Source organism: Coffea eugenioides, chromosome 1, assembly GCF_003713205.1.
Source record: "Coffea eugenioides isolate CCC68of chromosome 1, Ceug_1.0, whole genome shotgun sequence".
NCBI classification, from domain to species: Eukaryota; Viridiplantae; Streptophyta; class Magnoliopsida; order Gentianales; family Rubiaceae; genus Coffea; species Coffea eugenioides.
The window spans coordinates 35,435,283-35,463,063 of NC_040035.1; the positions used below are offsets into that span (position 1 = coordinate 35,435,283).

A 27,781-nucleotide genomic window follows, 5' to 3' on the forward strand; every position below is an offset into this window, starting at 1 on the left:
TGTTGGTCCCTGAGCTGTGCTGTTTGTCATGAGGTAGTGCGGATGCAAAGCGTGTAACACCCCCTCCCCCATGGTTTAAAAACTAATATATAATCCTCTTATAGATTGGATTGAAGTATCACCGTTAGTTTTTTTTCATTAAAACTAATAGCCCATAGTAAAATGTCAAATTCAAACTAATAAATTAATAAATTTACCCTTTTATTATTCTTTTTTTCCTCCAAACATAAAAAAGAAGAAATTGAAATAAAAAAATATAAATAAGAATTAGAAAATACCATTAAAAATTTGGTTTAAAACCTATAACAATATTAGTATAAAAAAATTAGGTATTTTGTTTCTTATTTATTTTTTTAATATTTTCCTTCCATCTTTTTGGTTTCTTATTTATTTTTTTTTTATTTTCCATTTATCTCTTTTGTATTTGGAGAAAATTAAGATGTTATAAGCCAAAGTATAGGTTTTAAGATTGTCTCTTCTCTTCCAAAAAAAAAAAGAGAGAGAAGGAAAAGATAAAGATAAAAAGGGTAGTGAAAGGTTGAATTTATCAATTTATTAGTATGACTTTGACTTTTTACTATTGACTGTTAGTTTTAACTAAAAAACTAATAATGACATTTTCACCCAAATCTTGAGGGGGTTATATCTAGGTTTTTAAATTATAGAGGGATTATATAATAAAGTACCAAACTATATGGCATAAAAGGTAATTTAACTGAAAATCTTCTACAATCATAACTTGTGATTTAATACCATACTTTATAGCTAAGACTAATTCTATACGATCTTATAATAGAAGAAAACTGCACCAAAAAAAAAAGGTAAATCAAATTGAGATATAAAATATATAGCATAATAAGCAAGACCGAGTCAAAGCAATACATATTTTCTCCAATTTCACTTGTACCGCGCCTGGGCTGCTGAAGCATTAACGGAAGTTATTTACAAGGGGCTATCTGTTACTTGGTCAAACTTCAAGTGCAATTGGTAGTTTGGCCATACTTCAGGGGCAGTAATTTTTTAGTTCTATAAGTGGGAAATCTTAAATCTAAAACTTTCTACTTACATTCCCTTCTTTCTTATCATCCAATCCAACCCTCCCCCTCCCCTTTCCCCCACCCTATTAACTTATGTGTTTATTGATCTATAGATAATGAAAGATAAATTTTGCTGTCTAATTTTCTTAGATTTTGTTATATCCTAAACGTAGTTTGCCTGAATCCAAAAGCACGCCGTAATCATGATGAGGACAAATAAAACCTTAATGTGTTTTATGATTCAAAATCTAGCAAAATCCTCGGCCTCTGAGCATATCGACGATAGAATGGAGGTTTAATTGGCAATTTTTAGATTATCATGCTTTGGTTGTGGTATATTCTCAACCTAGCTTGATGATGACTTTGTCTTTAGAAGGCAGAAGTTTTTGCCTCTCATAGCTCAGAGTTAGGAGAGAGCATCCCATTGCCGTTTGGGAACTTAAATACTGCCTTTTTGAGTGAAAATTGGTACAGCATTTTAGTTCACAATATATCCATAGTTGCCAACCACAATATTATAAGTGCGCCCATTGGTGGCACTGCTGTTGTTATCATAGGATATAAATATAGAAATCTTACAAGTACTATACAAGTATTGAAGTGATGCCTCTTCAACAAGAGTTTGTACTTTACATAGTTTGTTCAACAAGAGTAAAATAGCTGTAAAGCTAAAATTAACCTCGAGAAAAGAAGATATCATTAATTGTGTTGTGTTTCGTCTTTGAAATTTAAGAGTTATAGTTTAATTTAAGGGAAAATGCCACAGTCCCTTTTGGGTACGGTCCTATAATTTTAATCCGCTCATATCTTATCATATCATTTAATAATTTAAACTCTTAAAATAATTTAAAGGTTGATAATTTATATTCTATATCCAACGATAAATTTAATCATTAGAACAGTGCTGTAAAAAGACCGTAGAATTCCCCTAATTTAAGAACACTAACAACTACATTAAAAATTTAAATCACCTACACCCGTTAGAAGTTTAAATCAAGACACACTTCCTTTTTTTTTTGAAATTATTGTGAGATACTTTTGATTATGCTTAAGATTCATCCATTAAAGTTGAGCTATTGAAGAGTTCATGGTTTAAGATACACATGTTTTGCAAATTAGCGGGGGATTGTTGAGTAGTTTGGAAAAACTACACAAATCTGTGCAAGCGGACGTTGGCGGCCCAAACCATGAGTCTTGAAGTCATAACTATTTCCAGACTTAATGATCCCATTTGAACTCAAATGTTGGGCCATCCCAACTTTGACACTTGTAATTATGATTATCCACTTTCTAAAATACAAAAATAACTCTTCAAATCATATCTATTAATCCCGACCTAGAAACGAAATCGACAAAGGAGATGGGGTAACGGATCACTGGTTCAACTAGTGAATGAGTAATTGAACAAGTGGGTCATTAAATATATTTAAATATTATGTCTCATATTTTTGTATATATGATATGTGTTATAAACTATAATAAAAAATGTCATAGCAAATGTTCATTTAATTTAATTCACTGTAGAAAAATTAATTCATATAAGAATTAGCAAAATATAAATTTAATTAGTAATCCACCAAACTTCAAGTATAAAATTTTATCTGTGTTTAGTTTAATTATCTAGTTTATTTACGAATTTTAAGTACAAAAAATTATTAAAAATAATATTTGCCTTTAAAATGGATTATGTAATATAATAGTTTTGAAATCCATTTTATAACTTATAAAGTTTGGAGGGTCATAAGCTTTTATTTAAAAAATTCAAATAAATTTGTTTTGAAGAAATAAAAAAGAATAAAAATGGAATTGGCAAAACGTTCATATAATATAAGAATGCTATTCAACTGCAAGTGCTACAGTGGTGAGTATCCTATAGATATATGCTTAAAGTCCTAAGTTCAAATTTTTGTACGAGCTTACTAACATCCTTTCCATAAAACCCGATTCGTCGACAAAATCGGTTGGATTTCAGTCTAATCTGGTTAAACTATCGAGTCATTGACTAAAAATCGGTTGGATTTCAATCTAATCCGGTTAAACTGTCGAGTCATTGATTAGTCAATGGGTTCTGTGCTTAAACGATCCAATTAAAGACTCAACTCAACCCAATAACTTGTTCACGGGATGATCAGTTTGACCATCAACTGGCTCGGATTTAATAACTATGCTTCAAATACCTATTTTAACATCTAAAGTACGAGTTTACACTTTGTTTTGAGAAATCAAGAGAAAAGCTTCGTTTCTCAAGTATTGATAGCGAGTGGCGAGTCTACCGTTTATATGGCAACTCAAAAAATTTCCTTTCTCAACCAAGTTGTACAATTAATTTATTCATCTATAAATTCTGGAAGTTTGAAATTTGAATTACAGTTACAATAAAACAGAAAAATGCATAAGTATTGAAAGTTCGTTTATGTTACAATATTTAAATTTTAATCATCGAATGGGGTTGCATCAGAATTTAATGAAACATTCTTCTACAAATGCTGATGTGCTTGCTGCTACGCTCGTAGCGACTTCGAGGGGTACCAAGGAGGGGGAGCAGGCTGAGGATCATGCGGTGACCATGCAGGTGGAGGAACGGGAGAGGGAGGATTTGGGTGCGGCGTCTGCTAATACCTTTGCAGTGTTGCAAACTATAGCTGACATGGAGGTGCAGGATTTTGATCGCACTCCTGCCAGGTCTGCGAGTCATTTTCGGGCAGCCAAGCTGGGTCATAGAAGGCAATGCTCGGACGGGGATAAGCCAGGAGAAATAGCACCGAGGGAGCAGCTTAAGCAGTTTCAAATGGAGTTGCATCGTCGGCTGCTTGATACTATGAGACCAAGTGAGGGCCTGAATGCGCTGGAGGGGCTGAATGCGCTGGAGCAGCCTCAGGTCGCGGTCGCTGGTCAGATTGAAATTTTGCTCAAAGGTGGCCGCCCGACGAATGCTCCTCTTAATCAGGTTCAATATCAGTCAAAAAATCACTACTCTTTGCGGTCTCATGTTAAGTCCCATTAAGTTTGTTGTTTGGAATATTCGTGGGGCCTCTCGCAAGGACTCACTTAGGTATTTACATAAGATTTGCATAAATAATAAAATACGATTGCTGGTACTTCTGGAACCTTTATCGGACATTCCACAATTGGAGGTGGTACGTCGGTATCTTGGGTTTGATAAGGCTGTGGGAGCTTTGCATAACAAGGTGTGGGTGTTTTGGTATAATGAGATGTCATTGAACTTCAGGGAGATGGCAGAGCAACTTCTTCACATGCACATCATATTCTCATCTGGGTGTTCAATTCAATTTTCGGCAGTTTATGCTAGATGCTCGAGGGTGGGGCGTCGAGAGTTGTGGTCGGCAATGGAAGGGTTGGCGGGGGATGTTCTCGGGCCATGGTTACTGGCAGGGGATTTTAATGTTATCTCCAATACGGAAGAGCGTGTGGGCGGTTCTCCGGCTAATGCAAGGAACATGGAGGAATTTAATGAAGCTATTGGCAATTGTGGCTTGTCGGAGGTGCCGTTTGATGGGGGTTTGTTTACTTGGACGAATGGGAGAGTATGGCAGCGTTTGGATAGGGCTTTCTTGAATCAGGACTGGGCTGATGGGTATGAGTTCTCGCATGTCTCCCACTTGTCCAGGGGGCGGTCAGATCATGCTCCACTCTTGATTAACTGTCAGAATGGGAGCCTCTGCAAACGGTCGTTTAGATTTCTGAATGTTTGGAGGAAGCATTCGGGTTTTTTGGATGTGACTCAGCAGGGCTGGGCGACGCCGGTGGAGGGTGAGGGTATGCCGAAATTTTATAATAAGCTGAGAGCTGTTAAGGGTTGCCTGCAGGTATGGAATGTCCAGGTATTTGGAAATATTTTTAGCAAGGTACGGGAGGCCGAGGCTATTATGAAGCAACGTGAGGGGCAGTTTGACGCGGAGAGGGACTCTGTGTCCAGGGCAGCGTTGGAGGAGGCAAAGGCTGTGTATGCGAGGAGTTTGGCGTTGGAGGGTGAGTTTTGGAGGCAGAAGGCGGGCATCAAATGGTTGCAGGTTGGGGATGCTAACTCAGCATATTTCCACTCTCGATGCAGGCAACGCCGCAATTTTAATTTTGTCGCCCGAATTAAAGATCAATCAGGTGCATGGTTGGAGGATTTACAAGACATAAGGCAGTCCGCAGTGGATTTCTGTTCATCTTTATTTGCTTCTGAACAACATGGGGGCCATTCGCCGGTGCTCCCCTTCTCGGTTCCTCAGTTGACTCCGGCGGACAATGCAATGTTAGCTGCTATACCGGACATGGAGGAATTAAAGGGGGTGGTTTTCGCGTTGGACGCAGACAGTGCACCAGGACCAGATGGGTTTGGGGCAGGTTTTTACCAATGCTGTTGGGATATTATCCAGTCTGATTTATTGGTGGCGGTTCAGGCTTTTTTCCAGGGTATGCGTTTGCCTAGGAGTTTTACTAGCACATCTATTTTGTTATTGCCTAAGGTCGCAGGCGCCATGCAGTGGAAGGACTTTAGGCCAATTAGTCTTTGCAATGTCAGTTCTAAAATTATTTCTAAACTCGTCTCTGCTCGATTGGGTAGGGTTCTCCCTGCCTTGGTATCACCGTGGCAGACCGGTTTTGTTCCAGGCAGGGGGATAACGGATAACATTCTTCTGACGCAGGAGCTGGTGGTAGATTTAGATAGGCGCCTGAGGCACCCGAATCTCATGCTAAAGTTGGACATGGAGAAGGCCTATGACAGGGTCGAGTGGCCATTTCTTTTGTTTATGCTTCGTAAATTTGGTTTTGCGGAGCAGGTGGTCGATATTTTCTTTCGTCTGGTGTCTAATAATTGGTTTTCAGTGTTGGTGAATGGTGAGGCTGCTGGATTTTTTAAATCTTCAAGGGGTGTGAGGCAGGGTGACCCGGTTTCCCCTGGCCTTTTTGTGTTAGTGGCAGAATTTTTAGGCCGAGGGTTACATCATCTGCTGGATCGTCAGTCTGGTAGGCATTTTGTTACGGCAGGGCCTTCGGTGCCGTACCTTGCTTTCGCGGATGACATGCTTTTGTTCACAAGATGCTCAGAGGAGTGCCTGGTTGCAATAAAGGGTTTTTTGTCGGAGTACGAGCAGATTTCAGGCCAAAGGGTGAATGTCAGCAAGAGCTCATTTTTATTGCCTTCAGGGGCTACGTCGGAACAGGAGCAGTTGGTGACTCGGGTTCTAGGCTTTCACAGGCAATGTTTCCCATTCACTTATTTGGGTGCTCCTATATATAAAGGCCGGAGGCGGGGTGTCTTGTTTGATGAGATAGTTTCTAAAATGCGGGCCCGTCTGGAGCATTGGAGTACAAAGCTGCTCTCCTTTGGGGGTAAGCTGGTCTTAGTACGGCATGTCCTGGCTTCATTGCCTATGTATTTACTTCAGGTGTTGAATCCTCCGAAGGCGGTACTCACACGGTTGGGTACAATTTGTAATTCCTTTCTTTGGGATAATAAGGGGGAAAGGCGCATTCATTGGTCTTCCTGGGACAAGCTGTGTTTTCCCATAGATGAAGGGGGTCTGGGTTTTCGGTCCTTTAAGGACATGGCATGGGCTTTTGCGGCTAAATTATGGTGGCGCTTTAGGCTTGGAGAGTCCATTTGGGCAAAGTTCATGCATGCCAAATACATTAAAGGAGTCCATCCTTTGGAGGCATCGGTAGAGCGGGCTTCAGATACGTGGAGGCGTCTTGTGGCCATTCGTCCAATGGCTGAGCAGAACGTTAGGTGGTGTTTAGGGGAAGGACTTGTGGATTTTTGGAAGGATAGATGGGTTTTTAATGAGCCTTTAGAGAGTGTGGTGGATCGCTCTGACAGGCCTCATTTTATGGTCTCCGAGTTTATTGCTAGGGATGGCTGGGATGAGCTGCGTCTCGCCCGGTGGGTTCCAGGTTTTGTCGTTCAGGCGATCAAAGAGGTACCTCATGATTTAGCACGGAAGGATATGATGGTGTGGGTGCCCTCGCCAACGGGGGGCTTCACGGTTAAGTCGGCATGGGAGGTGCTTCGTCAGAGGAGGCATCGATCTCTTGTCGATTCCCTTCTTTGGCCTTCTGTTTTGCCGGTAAAAATGTCTTTTTTGGCTTGGAGACTGGTGCGTAATTTCCTCCCTCTGGATGTGACATTGCGTTTTCGGGGTTTGGCTTTGCCCTCTCGGTGCGGTTGTTGCTACCTAGAGGAGGAGGCTCTTTTGCATGTTTTCTTAACTGGACCGGTTGCTTCGGAAGTGTGGAGGAGAGTGTCTGGCCGGTTTGGGTTTCAGCTGCATAATTGCTCTAGTATGGCGTCTGTTTTTATCTCTTGGCACTTTACGGCAGCTTCCTCTGCGAAGGATCACATTCGGGCTATCATGCCTATCGTAGTGTGCTGGTTCCTTTGGCTTGCCAGAAACCAGGAGCGTTATCAGGGTATGCGATGGGAGGTTGGCAGGATATTCCGCGAGGTGGATTATTTTTTGGATCAGCTAGGCAGGGCAGGTAAGTTTCGTCGGGCGCACTTTGTAGGGGATGCGGATTGTGAGTTACTCAGTTTCATTAAAGTTCCTCCGCGGAGGGGGGTCCCGTGTGCGGTTGCCTGGGAGAAACCGCCACTGAGTTTGCTTAAACTCAACTCGGACGCTAGTGTGAATCATGGTAGGGCCTCGGGTGGTGGTCTGTTGCGTGATAGTCACGGGAAATTGATTTTTGCTTTTTACAAAGAATTTGGAGATCATGAGGTGTTGGAGGCAGAAAGTCTGGCTTTGTTGTTTGGTTTGCAGTTGTGTGTTCAAAGGGGGTGTTGTCCTGCATTGGTAGAGGTGGATTCAAAATCATTGGTGCAATTGATTGGCTCTGGGGTAATTGCTAAGTGGCCATTATGTAATATTTTGAGGAAGATTAGACATCTTTTGGATGGTTTTTCGGCCTCTATCTCACATATTTTCCGGGAGGCAAACTCTTCTGCGGATAGACTAGCAGCTATTGGGGCTGGAGGCACCCGGGTGTATGATCGGGTTCATCAACTGCCGGCGCTAGTTCGGGCTTCCATTAGTCTTGATGCACGTGGTGTGCCGGGTGTTCGTTGGTTAAGTGAAGAGAGTTAGGATGGGTTTTGGTTGTAACAGTCACTTTTGGGGGGTTTTCCTCCGTCTTTCAGTGTTGTGATTTTTGTTTGCAATAAGATTTGGGGCTGCCGCCCCTCCCCGTGTACGGGGTTTGCCAAAAAAAAAAAAAAAAAAAAAATATTTTATAAGTACATTAGCTGAGTCCCGGATTCTTACGTGGGTTCTGTGACAGAAAGCATTTTACTCTTTGGAATTTTCCTTCACTGAAAATTTACGTGCCATATTACCTTCGTTTTAGAATTTATCAATCCAACTCCTGCTCCTAAATTGTTTTCCCGCAATCAACTTCATGGACAGATTGCAAATATCTCTAGGAATGTTAATGAAAATTAGAATTAATTACAAAACTCCCCTTGAGATATAGCCAATTAATTTTACTGTTTGTCCCCTAATATTATTTTTCTTTACTCAGGTGGCGTTTGGTTCGCACCTTAGAATCGGATTCGAATTTAGAATCATTCATCTTGGGTTTGGAATGGAAGTTGTCATTCCAATACATCTGTTTGGTTCAGTACGAGAAATGTATTTCATTACTATAGTTGATGTTTGGTCCGTTGGCTCTTTGGAAATGGAATATAAAAAATTTTCACTAATTAAATGCATTAGTATAAATTTATTCATAAATTTAGTATAACTAGTTAATAATTTCTATTAGTAAACATGTGTAATTATTAGTATAATTGATAATATCAATTATATTACATAATACATATAAATAATAATATCTTTATTATAAGTTTGTAACTAATTAAATTAAATATAATTATACAAATATTATAATATAAATATAAATATATAATTATGCTAATATATAAATATTAATTATACTAATATATTATATAATTATAATGTAGATTATATATTAAATCTAATTATTATATATTATTATATTTATATAATAAATATAAATATAATTGTATAATATATTATTATTGCACATATATTATAATTATATGCACATATAATACATATTCATAAATATATTTATAAATAGCATAAATATATTATTATATAATATTAATAAATTTATAATATATATTATATAATAGAAATATCAAATTGTTAGCCAACTCTAGGGGTATAATAGAAATGTCAAATAAGGTTAAGTATAGTTAATTTCATAAGGTAAAACATGTTTTGCACTTTAACCCTACTTCATTCTTTTTCCAACTTGTATATTTATTGCTAAAACCTTTAGTCAGCTCTAGTTTGTAAATAAGGTGACTGGTTGAAAATAAGGTTAAATAACTTCTTGGTAGCGTATAAATGTTTCTATGAATTGCAGGAACAGAGGAAAAACATAAAAGAATATGAAGTTCCTTATGCTTAATCATATCTTTATATGCAGGTTGTGATGACATATTTACACTTGAAAATATGTATCAGCATAATATGTGCTCCCAAAGTCAAGCATAAAAAGAAAGGAGCCATATATTCTTGAGGGTGGGCAATTGCCCCATCCTGTCAAGTTTCAAAAAATTATATAATAGGCTTAATATTTTACAATATTTTTTTATTTTGCACCTTATTTGCCCCTCTTCAACTGTGTAAAATCCCTTCCATAACTACATTGTCCCCTTCAAATTTTTAAAATGTTCACTTCTCTGTCTAAATTTCCTTTTTAAATTTCATAGAGTTCTCTTCTCCATAGAAAATTTTTGTAACAGTCTAGATCATGACTACGAATAAAGTTTGCACGTATTCCACACGTAAAGACTTTAGACCAAATACTTCTCCACTTTAGTGAAGTCTCTTTCTTTGCTGGAAAATTTGAGGTCTTGAGGGTCGTGGTCCTTTGCCTTTGCTGGAAAATTTGAGGTCTCGGTCCGTCATCTATACGGCATCCCATCAGTCATTGATGTCATTAGACTGGAGTATCAACTTGTGGACCTTTGCCTCCTAAATGCTAATATGCTACTAAATCACACTTCTTGAACTTTAAAATAACAACAAAAATTATTCAGTCCCTTATTAAAAGGTTTTCATAAGCAGAAAATAAGGTCAAATAACTTACTGTTAGTGTGTGAATGTTTCTGTGAATTGCTGAGAGCGAGAAAAAAATGTAAAAGAATATGAAGTTTCTTATGTTCAAAACAATAGACCTCTCTGAGAATTTGTTTTCTAGAGGCATTCATCACTATCCTGTGCATTTGCATATTCCACACGTAAAATCTTCGGTCTTTGCTGTAGAATTTGAAATCTTGGTATCTGGTTGCTGGGAAATAGACTTCTTGGTCTTTAATCTGTACGAAATCCAATAAGCCCTCGATGTAATATAGGAAGGATTATAATGTCTATATTTACTGCTCTAATTTTAATTTCCTCCCTATACTCTAATTAATTTGCAGAATCGAAAAGTAACCTTATGATAATTAGTGTAAATAGAATACTTGATGTGACATTAAATTCGGAAATATGTAATTTTTGGTTTTGAATTTATTGGAGAAAAAATTTACAATCTAAAGCAAAATTATGATATTCCTTTACTTCATGAAATGAAAGTTATCTTATTAGTTAGAAATTGCAATTACTTACAATGCTTATAAGTTTGACATATTTGTCATAGTTCTGATCGTGACTACTAATAAAATTTGCACATTCTACATGTAGAGAGTTTAAATCAAATACTTCTCCAGTTTAGTGAAGTCTCTTTCTTTGCCAGAAAATTTGAGGTCTTGAGGTCTTGGTCCTTTGTATTTGCTGGAAAATTTGAGGCCTTGTTCCTTTGTCAAAACGGTATCGCTTATTCTTGTTTCCAGCCTAAAAATATTAAGTGTGCACCTTTGCAACCTAAATCCTAATTTGCAAATAAATGGACAAATGAATAATTCAACAAAATTACTCGGCCCCTCATTCAAAGATTTTCATAATAAACGTAATTATCTTCAAACTTTTCATTGGACGAACATTTACGAAATATGAAGAAATGAGGAAAAGTTAGTAAAAAACTAATGACAAATTACTTTTTATTAGTATATCAGAAAGAAAAATATTTTGTTTCTTATGTTTAATCAACTTTGCATATAGAATGTTATGATATATTTATGCCTAAGGCACATATCAGCATTATATGTGCTTCCAAAGTCAAGTATTTTCAGCACTTTCCACTGCTTTTGTGCTTGTGTGCACTGAAATCTATTTCTTTCAATTTTATTTTCCATTTCAGTATTTTTTTTCCATTTTAAACTTGAAATGGAAGTTTCTGCATTGCAAGAAAAAAAAAATTACTTAAGAAATTTCCTTAGAAAACATTGTGCGGACTGAAATTTCCTTTTTTTTTTAATTTTACTTAAGAAAAAGAATTATTATTTGAATCAAATTTTTTTCACCTTCAAAACTTTGATTGCTAAATTTGTTTTGTCTAAAGTGTATGCATAAGAGACCATTTTGGTCTCCATCCCTCGAACATTGGGCATCCAAATTGGAATTTTCTCGTAAAAGTAAATCGCAATACTTGCAATAATAAAAAATAATATTCTGAGGGAAAAAATCAGTGTGCATATATATATGAGTAAATATCTCAACGGGTGGTTTTTGAATTTTTTGGCAAGAGGCTTAAAGTCTATGCTTAAGTGATGAGATTCCGTTAAATTGTTTTGGTATTACAACTTGTATTAAAGAATAATTACAAAAATAGAATAATCAAAGCAACTTTAATGTTTCTTTTTTTTTCATATTTTCTGGCTTTACTAATTTTACTACATTGTGCAACAAAAAAAAATCTTACTAAATGAGTGCTTTAGTGATAGCAATAAGAGTTAAATCCTAGCATATGAGCTTAAAAAGAGTGATTTTAACCTCTGGGGCCAGAATTATTAAGTTTCTTATGTTTAATCGCCTTTATATGTAGGTTATATATGTTGATGTATTTACCCTTGAAAATATGCATCAGCATCAGTGATGAATTCAGGCTTTTACTTTAGTGGGAACGAATCATCAATGATATTATAGCAAATAAAGCATATTAAAAGCAAAATGAAAGCACAATAGATAATAATTAGAAGCAAGACATTTTTTTTAAAAAAATGTATAAAGAAAATTGTGAAAATTAGACTCTCTGCCATTCTATTTACTGTTAGTGTAAGGCATTCAAAATCGTAGTTGAAACTTCTTTAATTTGTATGATAGCTAGAATATATATATATATATATTTGTTTTCTTTGTCTTTGTTTTCCTATGTAACATATACAGTATTACCTTAGTTTCTATTGTAAAATTATAGTTATCAAAGAGACTAAGAGTTGGTTTGTTATAAGAAACTCGGAAAAAAGAAAACTTTATATTTTTATAATTGTTATTCAAAAATAATACTAACTGTATAGTAATGTAGATATGAATGGCATACTTTTATAAGGAAACTAATTGTTAGCTTGATATATGACACTTTTTCAAGAGAAATTAAACAAAGTAACGAAAAAAATAATTTTGTTGACAACTAAAATTATAGGGAGAATTTTAAATTTTTAAAACTTTTGGAGGACGGCTGCCCCTGCCTGTCCACCCTATGTCCGCCTCTGATAAATTATTTTGATACTACAATTTGTATTAAAGCATAGGTACAAAAGTAGGACAATCAAAACAACTTTCATTTTCCTTTTTTTTTTTTGCTTATTTTCTAGCTTTACTAATTTTAGTGCATTGTTACCACAAAAATATTAATCCTAATATATGTGCTTAGAACGAGTGAATTTATCTCTCGTAGCAATATCTGGCTTTGAACAACGTAATTTACACAAAAACTATAAAAAATCCAAAAAAAAAGACAAAAGAAGAACTTTCCTCTCCCCCAATCCCAATTCTCATTTTAACTTGTTAATTTTATGTTTATGTAATTTTCTTCGTAAATTGTTTCAAATCATTTCTGAGGTTAAAATTTCTCAATAATGAAGCAAAAAACGAATAATAAATTCTTTTCGAAATCAGATTCCTAAGTCTTCCATTGTTGTCTTGTCAATGTACACGGAGCAAAAGTGAAATATGACTGTCAAGCTTTATATCAACTGTGCATTTCTTCCATCATAATTTGACGACCACTGTCAGCTACGGCTGCTGTCGAATCGAGTCGAACTCGAGTAGTGCATTACTCGAGCTTGACTCGAGGTAAAATAACTAAGTTCGAACTCGTCAAACTTTTAAAATTCGAGCTCAAACTCGAACTCGACATCAATTTATGGTACTCGAAATCGAGTTTAATTAAATGTAATCAATTCAAATCAAACTCAATCGAGCTTATTCGAATTCAATCAAGCCTAATCAAACTCAAGTAATAAAAATTAATATTTTATATATAATTTTAAATAAATGATATTATTTACATTTCACAATAATAAAAATTAAAATATATGTTATAAAAAGCATGATAGAACTCGTCCAGCTTTCGAGTATCCTATTTCTAATATCAAATTCGACTCGATAGCTTTAACGAGCAGCTCGAGCTCGAGATCGAACTTGGTCAACCGAGTTCGATCTCGAGCTGCTGACCAAGTAGCTCGCGAGCTCGAGCCAGCTACTTGGTTCAGCTCCACCCCTACTGCCAGCCAGCTCTATATATCTATCTGCAACATAACCGAATGCAATGTATTTCTTCCGACATTTCACATGACCATGGGTGGATCAACCCATTTCTCTGTTATCTTACTCGTCGCAATAATTTTACTCTGTTCTTCCAGCAAAATTGTAAATGCAACTTGCTATGCAAGTGAGAAACAAGCTCTTATGGACTTCAAGAGAGACTTGAAAGATCCCTCTGGTAGACTCTCGTCTTGGATTCACGACGTTGATTGCTGCAAATGGGAAGGAGTTGTTTGTAGCAACCGAAGTGGCCGCGTGATTCAACTTCACCTTCAAAATCCTGTTCGTGAAATTGATGATTTTGGTGATCCTGAATTTCAAGATGAGATTGTTGTTGAATCACCATTAAGTGGTAAAATCAGTCATTCGTTACAAAATTTGACTCACTTGCGTTACCTTGATCTAAGTCTAAATAATTTCAGTGGAATTCCAATTCCCAGTTTTTTTGGGTCTCTCAGAAGTCTAAGGTATCTGAATTTATCTAGAGCTGGATTTCAAGGAATGGTTCCCTATCAGCTTGGAAACCTGTCAAGTTTACGCACTTTAAGTGTTGGCGCAGAATTTGGGCCGCTGTCCGATCTTCAAGTTGATGACCTGCAATGGTTGGCTGGTCTCTCTAATCTGGAGCACCTAGACATGAGTGGCGTGAACCTTAGTACGGCGTCTAATTGGCTAGAGGTGGTTAACACGATCCCTTCTTTGGTAGAGATACATTTGCCCTATTGTCAACTTGATTTAATTTCTCATCAACTTGGCAGAGATACGTTTCTCTTCCATGCCAACTTTTCTTCTCTTACTGTCCTCGATCTTTCTACAAATTTTTTTGGATACGTCCCTAGATGGATTTTCGATCTTACTGCCCTTGCTTATCTTGATTTACATGATAACTCGTTTGAAGGCCCATTGCCCAGAGATCTCTGGAACTTGACTTCCCTCAAACTCTTGGATCTTTCTGGAAACTATCTGAATGGTTCGCTACCAAACGAGCTTGTTCATCTTAACAATCTCATTTCTCTCAACCTTTGGGAGAATGATTTCGACGGCTTCTTGGAAGGAATTTGGAATTGGAGCTCCCTTACATCTTTGGATCTATCAAACAATAACTTCTCTACCTTCCTTCCAAGCCAATTATCCACTTTAACTGCCCTAATTTCACTTGATCTTCACGGCAATCAGTTTCGAGGTTCTATCCCAAGCTCTATTGCCAACATTTCAAACCTTCAATATCTTGATCTGTCTCGTAACAACCTTAGCTCCTCTTTACCAAGTGAAGTATTCACATCGAAGGACTTGATTACACTTGCTGCAAATAGTAATCAGTTAAATGGTCCAATTCCAAGCACAGTTGGCAACTGTACCAAGCTCGAAATCCTTTGGCTAGGTGATAATGCTCTATCTGGCTCAATTCCATCACATTTAGGAAGATGTACCAAGCTAGAAGACCTTTCGCTAAATGATAATGCTCTATCTGGCTCAATTCCATCAAATTTAGGAAAACTGTCATCCTTGGAGTTCTGGGATGCATCTCACAACAAACTCACTGGAACTCTTCCTGAAAGTCTTTGGCAGCTTTCCAAACTTGAAGAGCTTGGTATTGCTGATAATTTAATGGAAGGTATCGTGAGTGAGAGCCACTTCAACAATCTGACAGTTTTAAGGTATTTTTATGCATCTGGAAACTCCTTGACCTTAAAAGTAAGTGCGAGTTGGACTCCTCGTGCCCAATTTGAAATACTTGAATTGGGCTCGTGGAAGCTGGGTCCCCAATTTCCCACATGGATACGATCACAAAAAATCCTTCGGGATTTGAACTTGTCTTTCGCAGGAATTTCAGATACCATTCCACCTTGGTTATTCAACTCATCATTGGGATATACAGACCTTTCTCACAATCAACTTCACGGTACGAGTTCAAATATCTCTGAAATTGTTAAAGGTTTATATGTGCATTATAGTCAAACATATTCAATGGCTATTCCCTCTTGGTTATTACCCATCATTGGTCCACGTGGAACTTTCTCACAATTAATTTTATGGTAAATTTTCAAATATCTCTAAAACTAATAAAAAGGTTTATCATTGATTGACATATTTAGAGCTTAATTTTCAACTATTTATTTTCAGGAGACATCTCTCACGTTTTGTGTGAAGTGAAGAATGAATATCAAGTTCTTGGATATCTAGATCTTGGGGAGAATTCTCTATCAGGAGAAATTCCTGACTGTTGGATGAATTACCCACGCTCGTACCACATCGACCTCAACAACAATAACTTCACTGGAAGCATTCCAAGGTCATTGTTTCATTTGCAAGATCTGGAGTATTTAGACCTGGGTAATAACAGCCTCACTGGTCCGATAACCTTTGACTTTGTAAATCATGAATAAATAAGTTTGGAATTCGGAACCCCACAGGAGACTTGTGGAGGCATTTGATGTTTGATCCAATGGGTTTTTTTTTGATCCAATGGGTAAAAACAAGCTAGACATTAAAAGTGATTTTGTGTACTGTTGGTGATGTATATGAATATATATTTGGTCATGCTGGAAAATCAAATCTTTCATAGAAAATGTTACAATTTTTAAGAGTGGTTAATGGATTCACCAGTGTTTTTTTGAAGCTATGATTGTCGGATTCCACATAATGGTTTCTATTATACACTTGACTACAATACGAAATGACATTTGCACCCCGTCCCCTTGATATGAACGAAAGAAAGAGTCAATATTGCCCAAAATGCATATCAAACTGTAAACTGGAAATGAACATCTTTACTGGGAGAAGTTCAGTTTTCTGATCCAGTATTAGGCCCAACTGTTTTGATCAAAATAAATTTGGCCTCCAAAATTTCTCCTTTTTCTTTTATGAAATTTATGACAATAGACAATAATTCAATAATTCTCATGGTCAAAATCAATTTACCTTTATCCAACAGTTTTTACTATGCATTTTTTGCCCCACTATTTAGAGTTTGAATTGTTATAGTTTCTTAAGTTTTAAGTAATCATTATTAAGAGTTTTAGATAAAAAGATAAATGAATTAGATCAAAATTGTTTTAGACATGTATTACGAATACTGTTTAACTTCTTTTACTTCTTTTTTTTTATTTTCTTTATTTTATAATGCCACTGGTTTCGCATATCTTTCTTCTCTTTTGGATTTATAGTTGGTCTCAAATTGGGCATACTACATGTGCTTATCATTTTGCACTATGAACGATTAATTGATCATGAGTTCTCTCCTTTTCTTTCACATATATTAATTATTAAACACTCAATTATATTATATGTAAATTAGATTGATAAGCCAACACATATTTTCTTTCTTTTTTATTTTTTCTTTTTACATTTCAATAGATTATCAATTAAGTTTGAAATGAAATATGTATTATATCAAATTATTTAGATTTTGAGATAAAATTATTTACATACTTGGAAATTAGGTTCTAATATGAAGTGAAGGCACAAAAAAAATCAGAATCCATAAAAGTACGTCATATTGATACTTACTTTCATTAGTTATTTCAACCACAATTTTTAACTAAAACCATTTGAAACATAACATATGTCCACAAACATTGCAATAATATTGCCCAAAATTATAACAATGGTAAATAATCGATAATTATATGCTTACAAAATTAAGACAATCACTATGTTGCATGCTTATAGTTAATTAATGTTAAGAATCTGCTATTTCAAGCATCATTTGTTTCATTGTCCATCAAAAATTACTAGGCTCCGATACCTAAATCATAAAATTCAGACCTAAAAAGTCAAAAAATAACTTTATAATAAAAAGTAAAAAAAAAAATTTTTAAATAAAGCATCTCTACCATTGCCATGACAGGCTGTAATACCTTCGCATACTAATACATCAAAGTTTTAAGAATTCAGCAACAAAATGCTTAATTTTGATTTTAATTTTAATGGAAATCGAAAGTCACCTATGTGACAACATCCACTGAAAGCCAATTTCTAATATATTTGTAATGCTTGGAGGAATATTTTGAGGTTAACAATAACCACGGATGGATAAAAGATTCTTCGATTAATAAATCACTCAAAAAACTTAAAAAGGTTTTTAAAACCTGTCAAGAAAATAATGTCTCTACAAAAATGCACCAAAGAGTTCCGAGATTTTCTTTCTAGGGAAAATCAAATCACCACTCAAATACCAATGACCACAATATTTAATATGCCTAAAATGGCTGAAGAAATTTAAATTTCAAAACTCAAAAACAAATCCTAATTTTATAAGGCAAGACTTAACATGCTAGAATCCTAATATATATATTGGACATTTTTTCCATTACTTTTTCACATGTATAATTAAAAAAGAACACAGTCATGAATAATCAACTAAAAAGATTTCTTGCACACATGATTGCTTTTGCACCTTGAATAAAGTAAGGCTTCTTGTTCCGGTAAAAGTTGTTTTTCACGCCAAATCAAATGGATTAAAGGGACAGTAAAATTAAAACTCATGGATATACCTTTTCTGGGCTCAAATGCAAAAAACAAGATGATTGAAAGATGATATTCTACCATCCTGCCTGATCTCTAGCTATGTATAGTTTTCCATAAATTCCTTCTCTAATTCCAATTCCATTTATCAAAGTATAAGCGACAAATCAAAGAGAACTTGGAATCTGTTCACAGACCATTCGCTTTAGTTTACTCACTAAAATTTTTGTTCAAATACTATTATAAATAACCAATTAAATGATTGAAAGATTATCCAACACTTTTTTTAAGAAAATTAATTAGCATAAGAGATTCACAAATTGCTTCAAAGATATTTAAACTGAAAATCATCTATCTTAATTGCTGACAACAATAAAGAAGACTAATTACCAAAAAAAATGAAAGAAAAAATGAAGCACATTGATCGCCAATAAAACTTGTAATTGCCAGGAAAACAATAAAAGAACAAAATGAAAAATGGTATTGATAAATCATGCTTATGTAATAGTTAATTTGCCCCTAAAACTATAAGCATGTGTGATCACGCCATATTTTTAGTGCAAAAAAATTTTCTGAAATGGGTTTTGAGACTAAAATGGTGTAATTTTCCCAAGAGGAAAGGGTTGGAGAAAAGGCAGGGGAGATGCTTTGATGCAGTTCAGTTTTTTGATCCAGTATTGGCCCATGTGCCAAAGTGGTCATAAATATTTTGATCAAAATAAATTTGCTCTCCAAATGATTACAGTGCAGCCATTTGTCACCTGGCGAGGGCTGGTTTAATAAATTTCCTATACATTGATGCCCCTTTTTACTCAACTAGCACAAGGTCTTTTTTTTTATTTTATTTTGTCCTAAACTAAAAGAAATTGCACTATGTATAATTTTTTTAAATTTCATTAATTTCATTTTAAATTTTATACATGTGACATGCATTCAAACCTATTATTAGTTTATAAAATATTAAACTAAAATAGTTTACCGTATGACAAAAGTTATGTTAATCACATTAGTCATGAATCATATCAACCTCTGTTCTCTAATAAAGTCTTCATCATCTTATAAAATAAGCCCCTGCAAAAATAATACAAATGTTGACCGTGTAACAAACAAGTCATACTATTGTTAAATGTGATAACTGCAGAGATCATGGCAGCATTGATCAAAGTCCTGAAGCAGTTAAAAAATGGTTCAAAGAGCTTCGACATGCAAAGGAGAAGTTGACAGAGCTTCACTTCTATGTTCATGACAGGGTAACTGCGGAGAGCCCCACATCTGTACTAATTGCTCAAGCCAACACTACTAGCAAATCACCCACGATGTTCGGGCCAACCTACGTCTTCGATGACCCGATGACACTGGGACCTGAGCCCAGTTCCAAGATCATCGGTCACGCCCATGGCATAACCAGTTCGGCTTCGAAAGAGGAAGATGCTTCACAAATTGGCATCATGAACTTGGCATTCAACGATGGCAAGTTCAATGGTAGCACCCTTAGAGTTCTAGGTGATTATCCCTTCTTCCAGAAGTACAAGGAGATGCCAATAGTAGGTGGTTCTGGGGCTTTTCGATTGGCCCGTGGAATAGTTACAGCAATAATCCATACTTACAAATACCACCCAGAATGAAATTATCGACTTCCACGTCCTCGTTCTGCATTATTGACCTTGATTTGATGCCATTTGTTGCTCGTACTTTTCTTGTGGTTTTCTTTGTTGTATAACACTACAAGAAGTTAGGGGTGGGCAAAAAAATCCGTTGATCCGAAAATCCGATGAACCCGATCCGATTCGATCCGAAAAATAGGATATCCGATGCGATTTTTCTTAGCGGGGCAAATAAGGGTTGGGTACTCGTAAAAATCGGGTACGGATACGGATCAGAAAAATAAAAACCCGCGGGTACCCGACCCACAGGATATATTTTATAAATATTAAAAAATTAGGGATCATTTTATAACTTTATAATTTTTAATTCTAAGTGCAAGTGAAGTGGCTCATAGCCTCATAATCTAATCCTATATGATTCACCTCTCCTCATCTTGTTTGAAAAAAGTGAATATTCTCGATGAAACATTAACCAAATGAACAAAATGAAAAAAAAATTGTGAAACTCTGTTATAAAAATTGTTCATCCTTTTCATCATTTTTATTTTTATTCTACCTCCATCGATCTTTCCTGCAAATTTTGCATCAATTCAATCAAAGATTTGTTTTTGGAGTTTCAATTTTCTGTTAGCTAGATAATTAAAACACTTGTGTCTTTCACTTATTTATTTATTTGATTTATTTTATTGCAATTATGTCTCTTAAATTTGTCTCTTTTATTTAGTGTAAGAAATTATTTTTCTTTTTCATCACCTTTAATACCATAAGGTCTATTCCAAAGATGTAAAGAAGTTGGGAAAGATTCTTTAAGGTTATTTTTGGTTATATTTTTTCCAAAAATAATTAGTTCTATTCAATTCTTTTCCGAACTTGATTTCACAATTGACTTATTTGGGATGCAGTCTTGTACCATAACATCCTTAAGGAAGTTGGGGAAGTTACTAAATACTTATTATTCTTGTGTTTGTTGTGTTGTAGAAGGATGAAATGTGTGAAAATGGTGATGTATTCAAAATTATTATGAAACTTCGTTTTGTCCATTAGATATTATAATTCTAATATGTACTAAATTTACAAGATCGATTTGATTGTTGGATGAACTGTGTGAGAATGGTGATGTATGGACTTTAATTACAATATCTCTACTAATATTAATTGAAAAATCATTTTTTTAATTGAAAAACATGTTGATATTAAGTGAAAAATAATTTTTTTTATTCAAAAATAGTTTTTTTTTTGGGCGGGTCAAGAGCGGATACCCTATGACTCACCCCTTTTTTTCAGGTATTCGAATAGCGGGTACCCGAAGACATTAGGAGCGGGTTAGGGTCGCAAAATGGCTGATCCGATATATTAGGGTCGGGTCAGCCAAATCATGTTAGGGGCGGGTACCCGACTCGTGCCCACTCCTACAAGAAGTATTGAAGGCTTTTTTTTCGCTTCTACAGTTCTGCTAGTTTGGTCTCTTTGTTGATAATGTTGATTTTCAGGTAATAAAGAAAGCTTTTCCTTCTCTTTCTCCATTAAATTTTCCTTTTGGCACTTCCTACTTTTTCCTTTTGCTTTAAAAAATCTAGTATTGGTTTTTTTTTTTTTCCTTTTCTACCTTCATTGCTTGTTTCGTGCTTCTAAAAGGTTATTGTCTTTAATATTTTCTTAATTTGTTTTTCTTTCCTATATGCAATGATAGTAAGGCGCTTAATTGGGATTTTTTAATCTACTTTCTCTGTCAATATTTCCTGTCTAATTTCATACTAAGGGTGGGGTGTATTTGATAAGACTAAAGTTCGAAATCTGAAATCTGAAATATGAATCTATTAAGTTATGAAATTATTAAATTATTAAATCTAATGTATTTAAGTGCATATTACATTCAGTGATAAGTGAATAACTTATCACTTAATTTTGAGAGCAAGTTTTGTCTAGAAAATTCAGTATCACTTAATTAATTCAGATGTTCAATTTTTAGTTATCAAACAGTCTGAATATGTTAATATATGAATGCTTAAGTTTAAGTACTGAATTTGATTATCAAACAAAATCTAAATGTTTGGCTTTTCATTTCTCATTAGTATTTTTACTTGTCCCTATTCTCAATTACAAGTTCTACTTTCATATGAAAGGGGCCGAAAGAGTAAAAAACTGCAACCCCAATCCTTTCATTAAAAAGGCAAATCTGGTGCTGCAAAGAGTCTTGCAAAAGGTAGAATCCACAACTTGATGGCAAAGAATCAAAACTTAATATGATCCCTTCATATTTCTCAACTCGTTTACACAAACTTTTCTTCTCTTACTATTCTAGATCTCTCTAGAAATTTTCTTAGACACCTCATCCCTAGATGGATTTTCAGGCTTACTGCCCTTGCTTCTCTTGATTTAAGTGTGACCTCATTTGAAGGCCCATTGCCCAAAGGTCCTTGGAACTTGACTTCTCTCAAGCACTTGAATCTTTCTTTCGACTATCTGAATGGTTTACTACCAGATGAGCTTTTTCATCTTAACAATCTCATTTATCTCAACCTTGGGGGGAATCAATTCGAAGGCTGCTTGGATGGAATTTGGAATTGGAGTTCCCTTACATCATTCGATTTATCATGCAATAACTTTGCTACCTTACTCCCAAGCCAATTATCCACTTTTAAGTTCCCTAGTTTCACTTGATCTTTACTCCAATCACTTTCGAGGTTATATCCCAAGCTCTGTTGCCAACATATCCAATCTTCAATATCTTGATCTATCTAACAACAATCTTAGCTCCTCTTTACCAAGTGAAGTATTCACATCAAAGGACTTGATTACACTTGATACAAGCGGTAATCACTTAAATGGTCAAATTCCAAGCACAGTTGGCAACTGTACCAAGCTAGAATACCTTTCGCTATGCGATAATGCTCTATCTGGTTCAATTCCATCAAATTTAGGAAGATGTACCAAGCTAGAATACCTTAACCTAAATGATAATGCTCTATCTGGTTCAATTCCATCAAATTTAGGAAAACTGTCATCCTTGGTGCACTGGGATGTATCTCACAACAAACTCATTTGAACTCTTCCTGAAAGTCCTGGGCAGCTTTCCAAACTTGAAGAGCTTATTATTTTCGACAACTTAATGGAAGGCATTGTGAGTGAGAGTCACTTAGACAATCTGATAGCTTTAACAAGAATAAACCAAATCACCAAGTAAATGCCAACAATAAGAATAAAATGTAGGAAAAATAAAAGGCATATGACATCAAGATTTTTACGTGAAAAATCCAAGTTCGGAAAAAACACGGGATCTAGTCCAATCAAAAAATCTCCACTATCACAATAATGAAAATAAGCAGGTCTATCTGGAACATTTAGATGATAACAATATCACCAATATCAACCAAGTTAAATAGCTACAAAATCGCCCCCAAAAACTACAACTATCAAAGAAATGAATTTAAAAGAGTGTCACCAAATGAAGAGCAAATCCAAAATTTGAACAGTAGATGAGTAGAATTTGACGAGAGGATCGCATGAATAAAATTTCATTTCAATCGGGTTTCGAATCACCCTCCAATCAAGACCTTAAAATTTCTCTCTCTCTAGCTTCTTTACCCTTTACTCTCTTCGTTTTTCTTCAAAACCAAGAAAAGTGACGGCTGCACCTTTTTCTTTCCTCGGTTGATTAGTCTTGCTCCTGAGCTTTTTCTCTCGTTTGCAAGAAAGAAACCTACGCCCTGAGTACTAGTCAAGTTGACTAAGTACCTGACATAATCTCAAGTCGTTTTTTACTTGGAAATCTAAAGGACTTTGTTTTGTGGTTTGACCCACAAATGGACTTGACAGGTTGTCGAAACCTGTGCAATAATAAAACCTGCTCAAACTAAAATTAATTTCTGTAGATAGCGGTAAGCAGGGTCGAATCCACAGGGACTGGGAGTAATTGTTTCTTTTTAAATTCACAGTGACAAGGGGGGTGTTTTTATCTCAGAGGTGACAATTTAAGCTCCAACTAAAAGTAAAATAATAAAAATAAAATAGCCAACTAGAAATTAAATAACAATTTACTAAAATCGAACGAGTGATAATTAAGGATCTAGCCAAGAAATAACGTCAGCAATGGTTCACCTAGTTGATCATTGAAGCAAAGGCAATTCCAATTATTCATCAATAAATAGGTTATAACTACCAAACAAGCGATGGCAGTCAACCCCTCCTTACTGTGTCGGTGATCAAGGTACGCCCGTTAATCACTGCTCTAATTGAGAAATAATCCTAGGTACGCCCATAGAATTTAATTCCCCAATTGCCTTACGTATTAGAGGAGCCCTATTCTAACCAAATAACACACTACCAGGGTTATTTTAGATTAGTCCGCGTATTCCCCTGACACAAACCTAATCATGCCAGTTGTCACTATTTTAGAGCAATTAAACAATTACGGATTTAATGCCCTAATTGACAATAGATTACCCAATCAACTAATTATCTGGATCCAAGACAATCAATTAATTAAATAACCATAAGCATAGCAATCAAGAAATGTGCGGATACCAATAAATAAAAGGAAAAGATTAAATTAAAACGATCTCACAATTTTAGGCGACCCAAAGCATCCGTTGTCCCTTGACTAGATAAAGGGAATTAGTTCATAATTGATGAACTAAACCCATGGAAAATTGCAGCAAGGTACGCGGCCATTATCACAGAAACTGGGAAAATGCAATTCGCTTGCGCGATGGAGGATAATGAAGCTACATAGGAGAATTCATTGTTCCTGATCGCCTCTGACATGCGAGGGAAGCAAACCCACTACAAGACGAAAAGCTAAAATCTAAATCAAAAGTACTACAGAGCATGACTCAAGTCTTTCCTTTTGTTCTTGACATACGTGAGCTCCATCTCTCAAAGCTCTCTATAGAAAAGTCAAAGGTGGAAGCTAAGCTACAGGACGAAAAGCTCAGCAAGCCAGCCGTCCTCTTTCTCTGCTATTTGTTTGGTTTTTATCCTCTGCCTTCCTCAGATGTGCGGCGGCCCACAGGAGAAAGGAAGACTTCAGCCCAAATTACAAAGGGCTCACGTCTTTTTTGTGTTCCCAAAATGCCCCTAGGACAAACTCTATCATCTGAACTCTTTTCTTGTCAAATTAGCACCTGTTATTATATTTTCGTTCTACTCCCTGAAATAAATGCAAAATATCAAAAGTGAGTAGAATCTAGCAATTAATCCACATTAGGTCAGGTAATAGGGAAAATTAATAATAAAATAAATGATAAAATTGCAACCTATCAATTCCCCCCACACCTAGATCATGCTTGTCCTCAAGCATGAGAACATCAAATAAACACCAATATTTGACAATGGTCATTACTCCATCTACCATATTACCAAGATACCAAGAAAAATAATAGTCAAGCATCAATGGTCAAGTCCAAGAAACATCACTCCGGTTAGCTTCTAAACCACAAGATCCTCTAATTTCATGTTAACTAATCTAAGAAGAAGGAATGACGCATAACATTTATCAGCAAATGGTCCAACTATTAACCAAAATCTCAACATTAAATCCATAATTCGGCAAGCTGACTTTTATTACACACTAACACAGCCTTCACTTTTTTTTTCACATTTTTTCCCTACTTTTCTCTTTTTTTTTTTTTCAATAGTAACAAAAGACTTAGTCGCTAGCCATTCGAGCCTTTTGACGCGAACTCCAACATTGGCCAGATGAAGGAGCCCGGTTACTCAGCTTTTATCGCCACGTGACTACGTACTCATAAGAATTACTACCTTTTGACTCGAGAATCAACACTTTTAGGTGCAGATCCCCGGTTACTCAGTAGTAACTAACAGCGGAGTACAGTCAAGTTTATTCATAGCTAAAAATCACAAAAACTCAATATAACACAAGAACCAAAAGAAAACTTGCATCAGCTAGCCTCATTTTCAAACATGGAGAACTAAAGTTAATAATCGGACCAATTCACATGAAAATGTCAATAATCATTCCCTATGCCTAGGAAAGTTAGCCAAAAGTTATAAGAGTAAAACAATCATCGATATTCACCAAAGAGATGTTTTTGGATTCAACCACATTAACTTGATACCCTTTTATTATTAAAACTTGACAAAAGTAGAAATAGAGGCAATAATCCAACATCAAACCTTGGCATGCACTTACGAGCAAATCACTAAAAAGAAGAAAAAGGAAATGAATGAAAGACACTAGCACCATAACTGCTCCCCCCACACCTAAATCCTACATTATCCTCAATGGAGGTAATAAAGTAATGAAAGCGAAGAGAACAATGAAACTTCCCTGTTGAACAACTAAGGGATAGGAGGGAACAGTGGAGGGAAGCCGAGTTCTGAGACATCCTTGCCACTTGGCGGGTGATGTTCGTCACTCTCTCAACTATGTGATGAATCTGAGCCCGCAAGTGGTGCGACTTAACATCAGAGGCCATCGGTGGGGGAGGCGCAGAAGAAGAGGGCTCGGGTCTTACCATTTTCTCCAAATGTCATTTCAATCAACAAGAGACAAAAATTGCCCACAGATAATGTAAACAGCAAATTCAAAGCAATAACAATTTAATAGCCACCGGTGCCTCCCAAATATCAATAGAGAGCGACACAACTTGCCCACCCAAAATCTCTCTAAATATTTCCCATTGCACAAGAACAACCCAGTCACACATGCCCAGCAGTCAATCAAGTATCCACCCAAGTAGAACTGACACATGCAAGGGGAAATATTCCAACCAGTATCATTAGTGCAAAACATAGTCCAAAATCAACCAGTATCATTAGTAAAGCAATAGCTCCAAGTATTAATCTAGTCACAAGAAAGATTCTAAACCTCTAAAGAAGAGCAACAGGCGACTAGAATTCCAATGAATAGAGCAAGTAGAGGAACCGTAGGTGGGAACCCAGTCCACCGAAGTCAATAAACAAACCCAGGAAACAAATAAGTCCGCAAATGAGTCAACAAATTGCACAAATGATCAGACCAAAATCACAGACACTGCTCCTCCAAATCAGCAATATAAACCAATATCCAGAATGTCCTCAAAAACTCGATTAAAAACTACTAATGCCAACAAGGAATGCAGTTGCCGAATTAAATCAACCAAAATTTCAACAAGCACAACACTGGCCGAGATCCTTCCCAAAATATCACAGACACTTGTTAAAATTCCAGCCCACCCAAGAACTTCAACAATTCCCCCCAAAAGTTTGAACAAATGTCCCCCCCCGGCACTGTGCTAGAGCACAACCAATTTCAACGAATATGCTAATCAAAGAGGCTAAGAGCAGGGCAACTGTCAAACACCCAATAACCCAAAACAATTGAACTCAAATCCATAAAAAACACAATAAATATTCCCAAGAAATTGGCCGACCCGAAATAGCAAGTTAGAATATAGACCGTAGTAACACAGGTATAATCCCCGCACTATCAATTAGATAGGCAACAACAGCAAATGAACAAATCCGGAGTAAAGTAACACAGCCGCTAAATGATACCAATCAACACCAAAAATTGGGGATCGAGGTTGAAATACCTCGACCGGCTACCAAATAAAGAACTGGGGTGGTTGTGGCTGGCGTGAGAGTGAGAGAGATTGGGGCTGCGAGACGCGGGAGAGAGAGCGAGAGATGTGGAGAACGGCGCAATCGTGGCGCCGCGGGCTGACTTCGGGCGAGAGGAGGAGCTGGGAGCGCGGCTGCTGGCAGCGCTGTTGGCGTGCGAGCTAGGCGAGCAGAGAGGGGCGGAGGTGGCAACGCGTTGGGCTGCCGCGGCTACGTGAGTATGCGAGGATGGGCAGGGGCGCGCAGTGACGGCGCGCGCTGCTGGGTCACGGCGTGGGGCTGCTGCTCGGAGCTTCGGTGGTGGCTGGGAGGGAAGAGATCGCGCGGCAATAGAGCCGCGCGGTGGCGGCAAGCTGAGTGGCGCGTATTGGGCGAAAGTCTGGCGTGCGGTGATATGGAGGGGAGGACGCAAGTGGGCGGCGGA

The 27,781-nt window shown here is 36.3% G+C and overlaps 1 protein-coding gene and 1 pseudogene across 1 annotated transcript; both read left to right on the plus strand.

Annotated features, from left to right (window-relative positions):
- Window positions 1-3,480: 3,480 nt before the first annotated feature.
- Window positions 3,481-8,131, plus strand: LOC113771211. The gene is made up of 2 exons (XM_027315822.1): window positions 3,481-3,984; window positions 4,172-8,131. The coding sequence occupies exons 1-2, from the start codon at window positions 3,481-3,483 to the stop codon at window positions 8,129-8,131; spliced, it is 4,464 nt and encodes a 1,487-aa protein (XP_027171623.1).
- A 5,625-nt stretch (window positions 8,132-13,756) lies between these two features.
- On the plus strand, window positions 13,757-19,902 carry LOC113771219 (annotated as a pseudogene).
- Window positions 19,903-27,781: the final 7,879 nt, after the last annotated feature.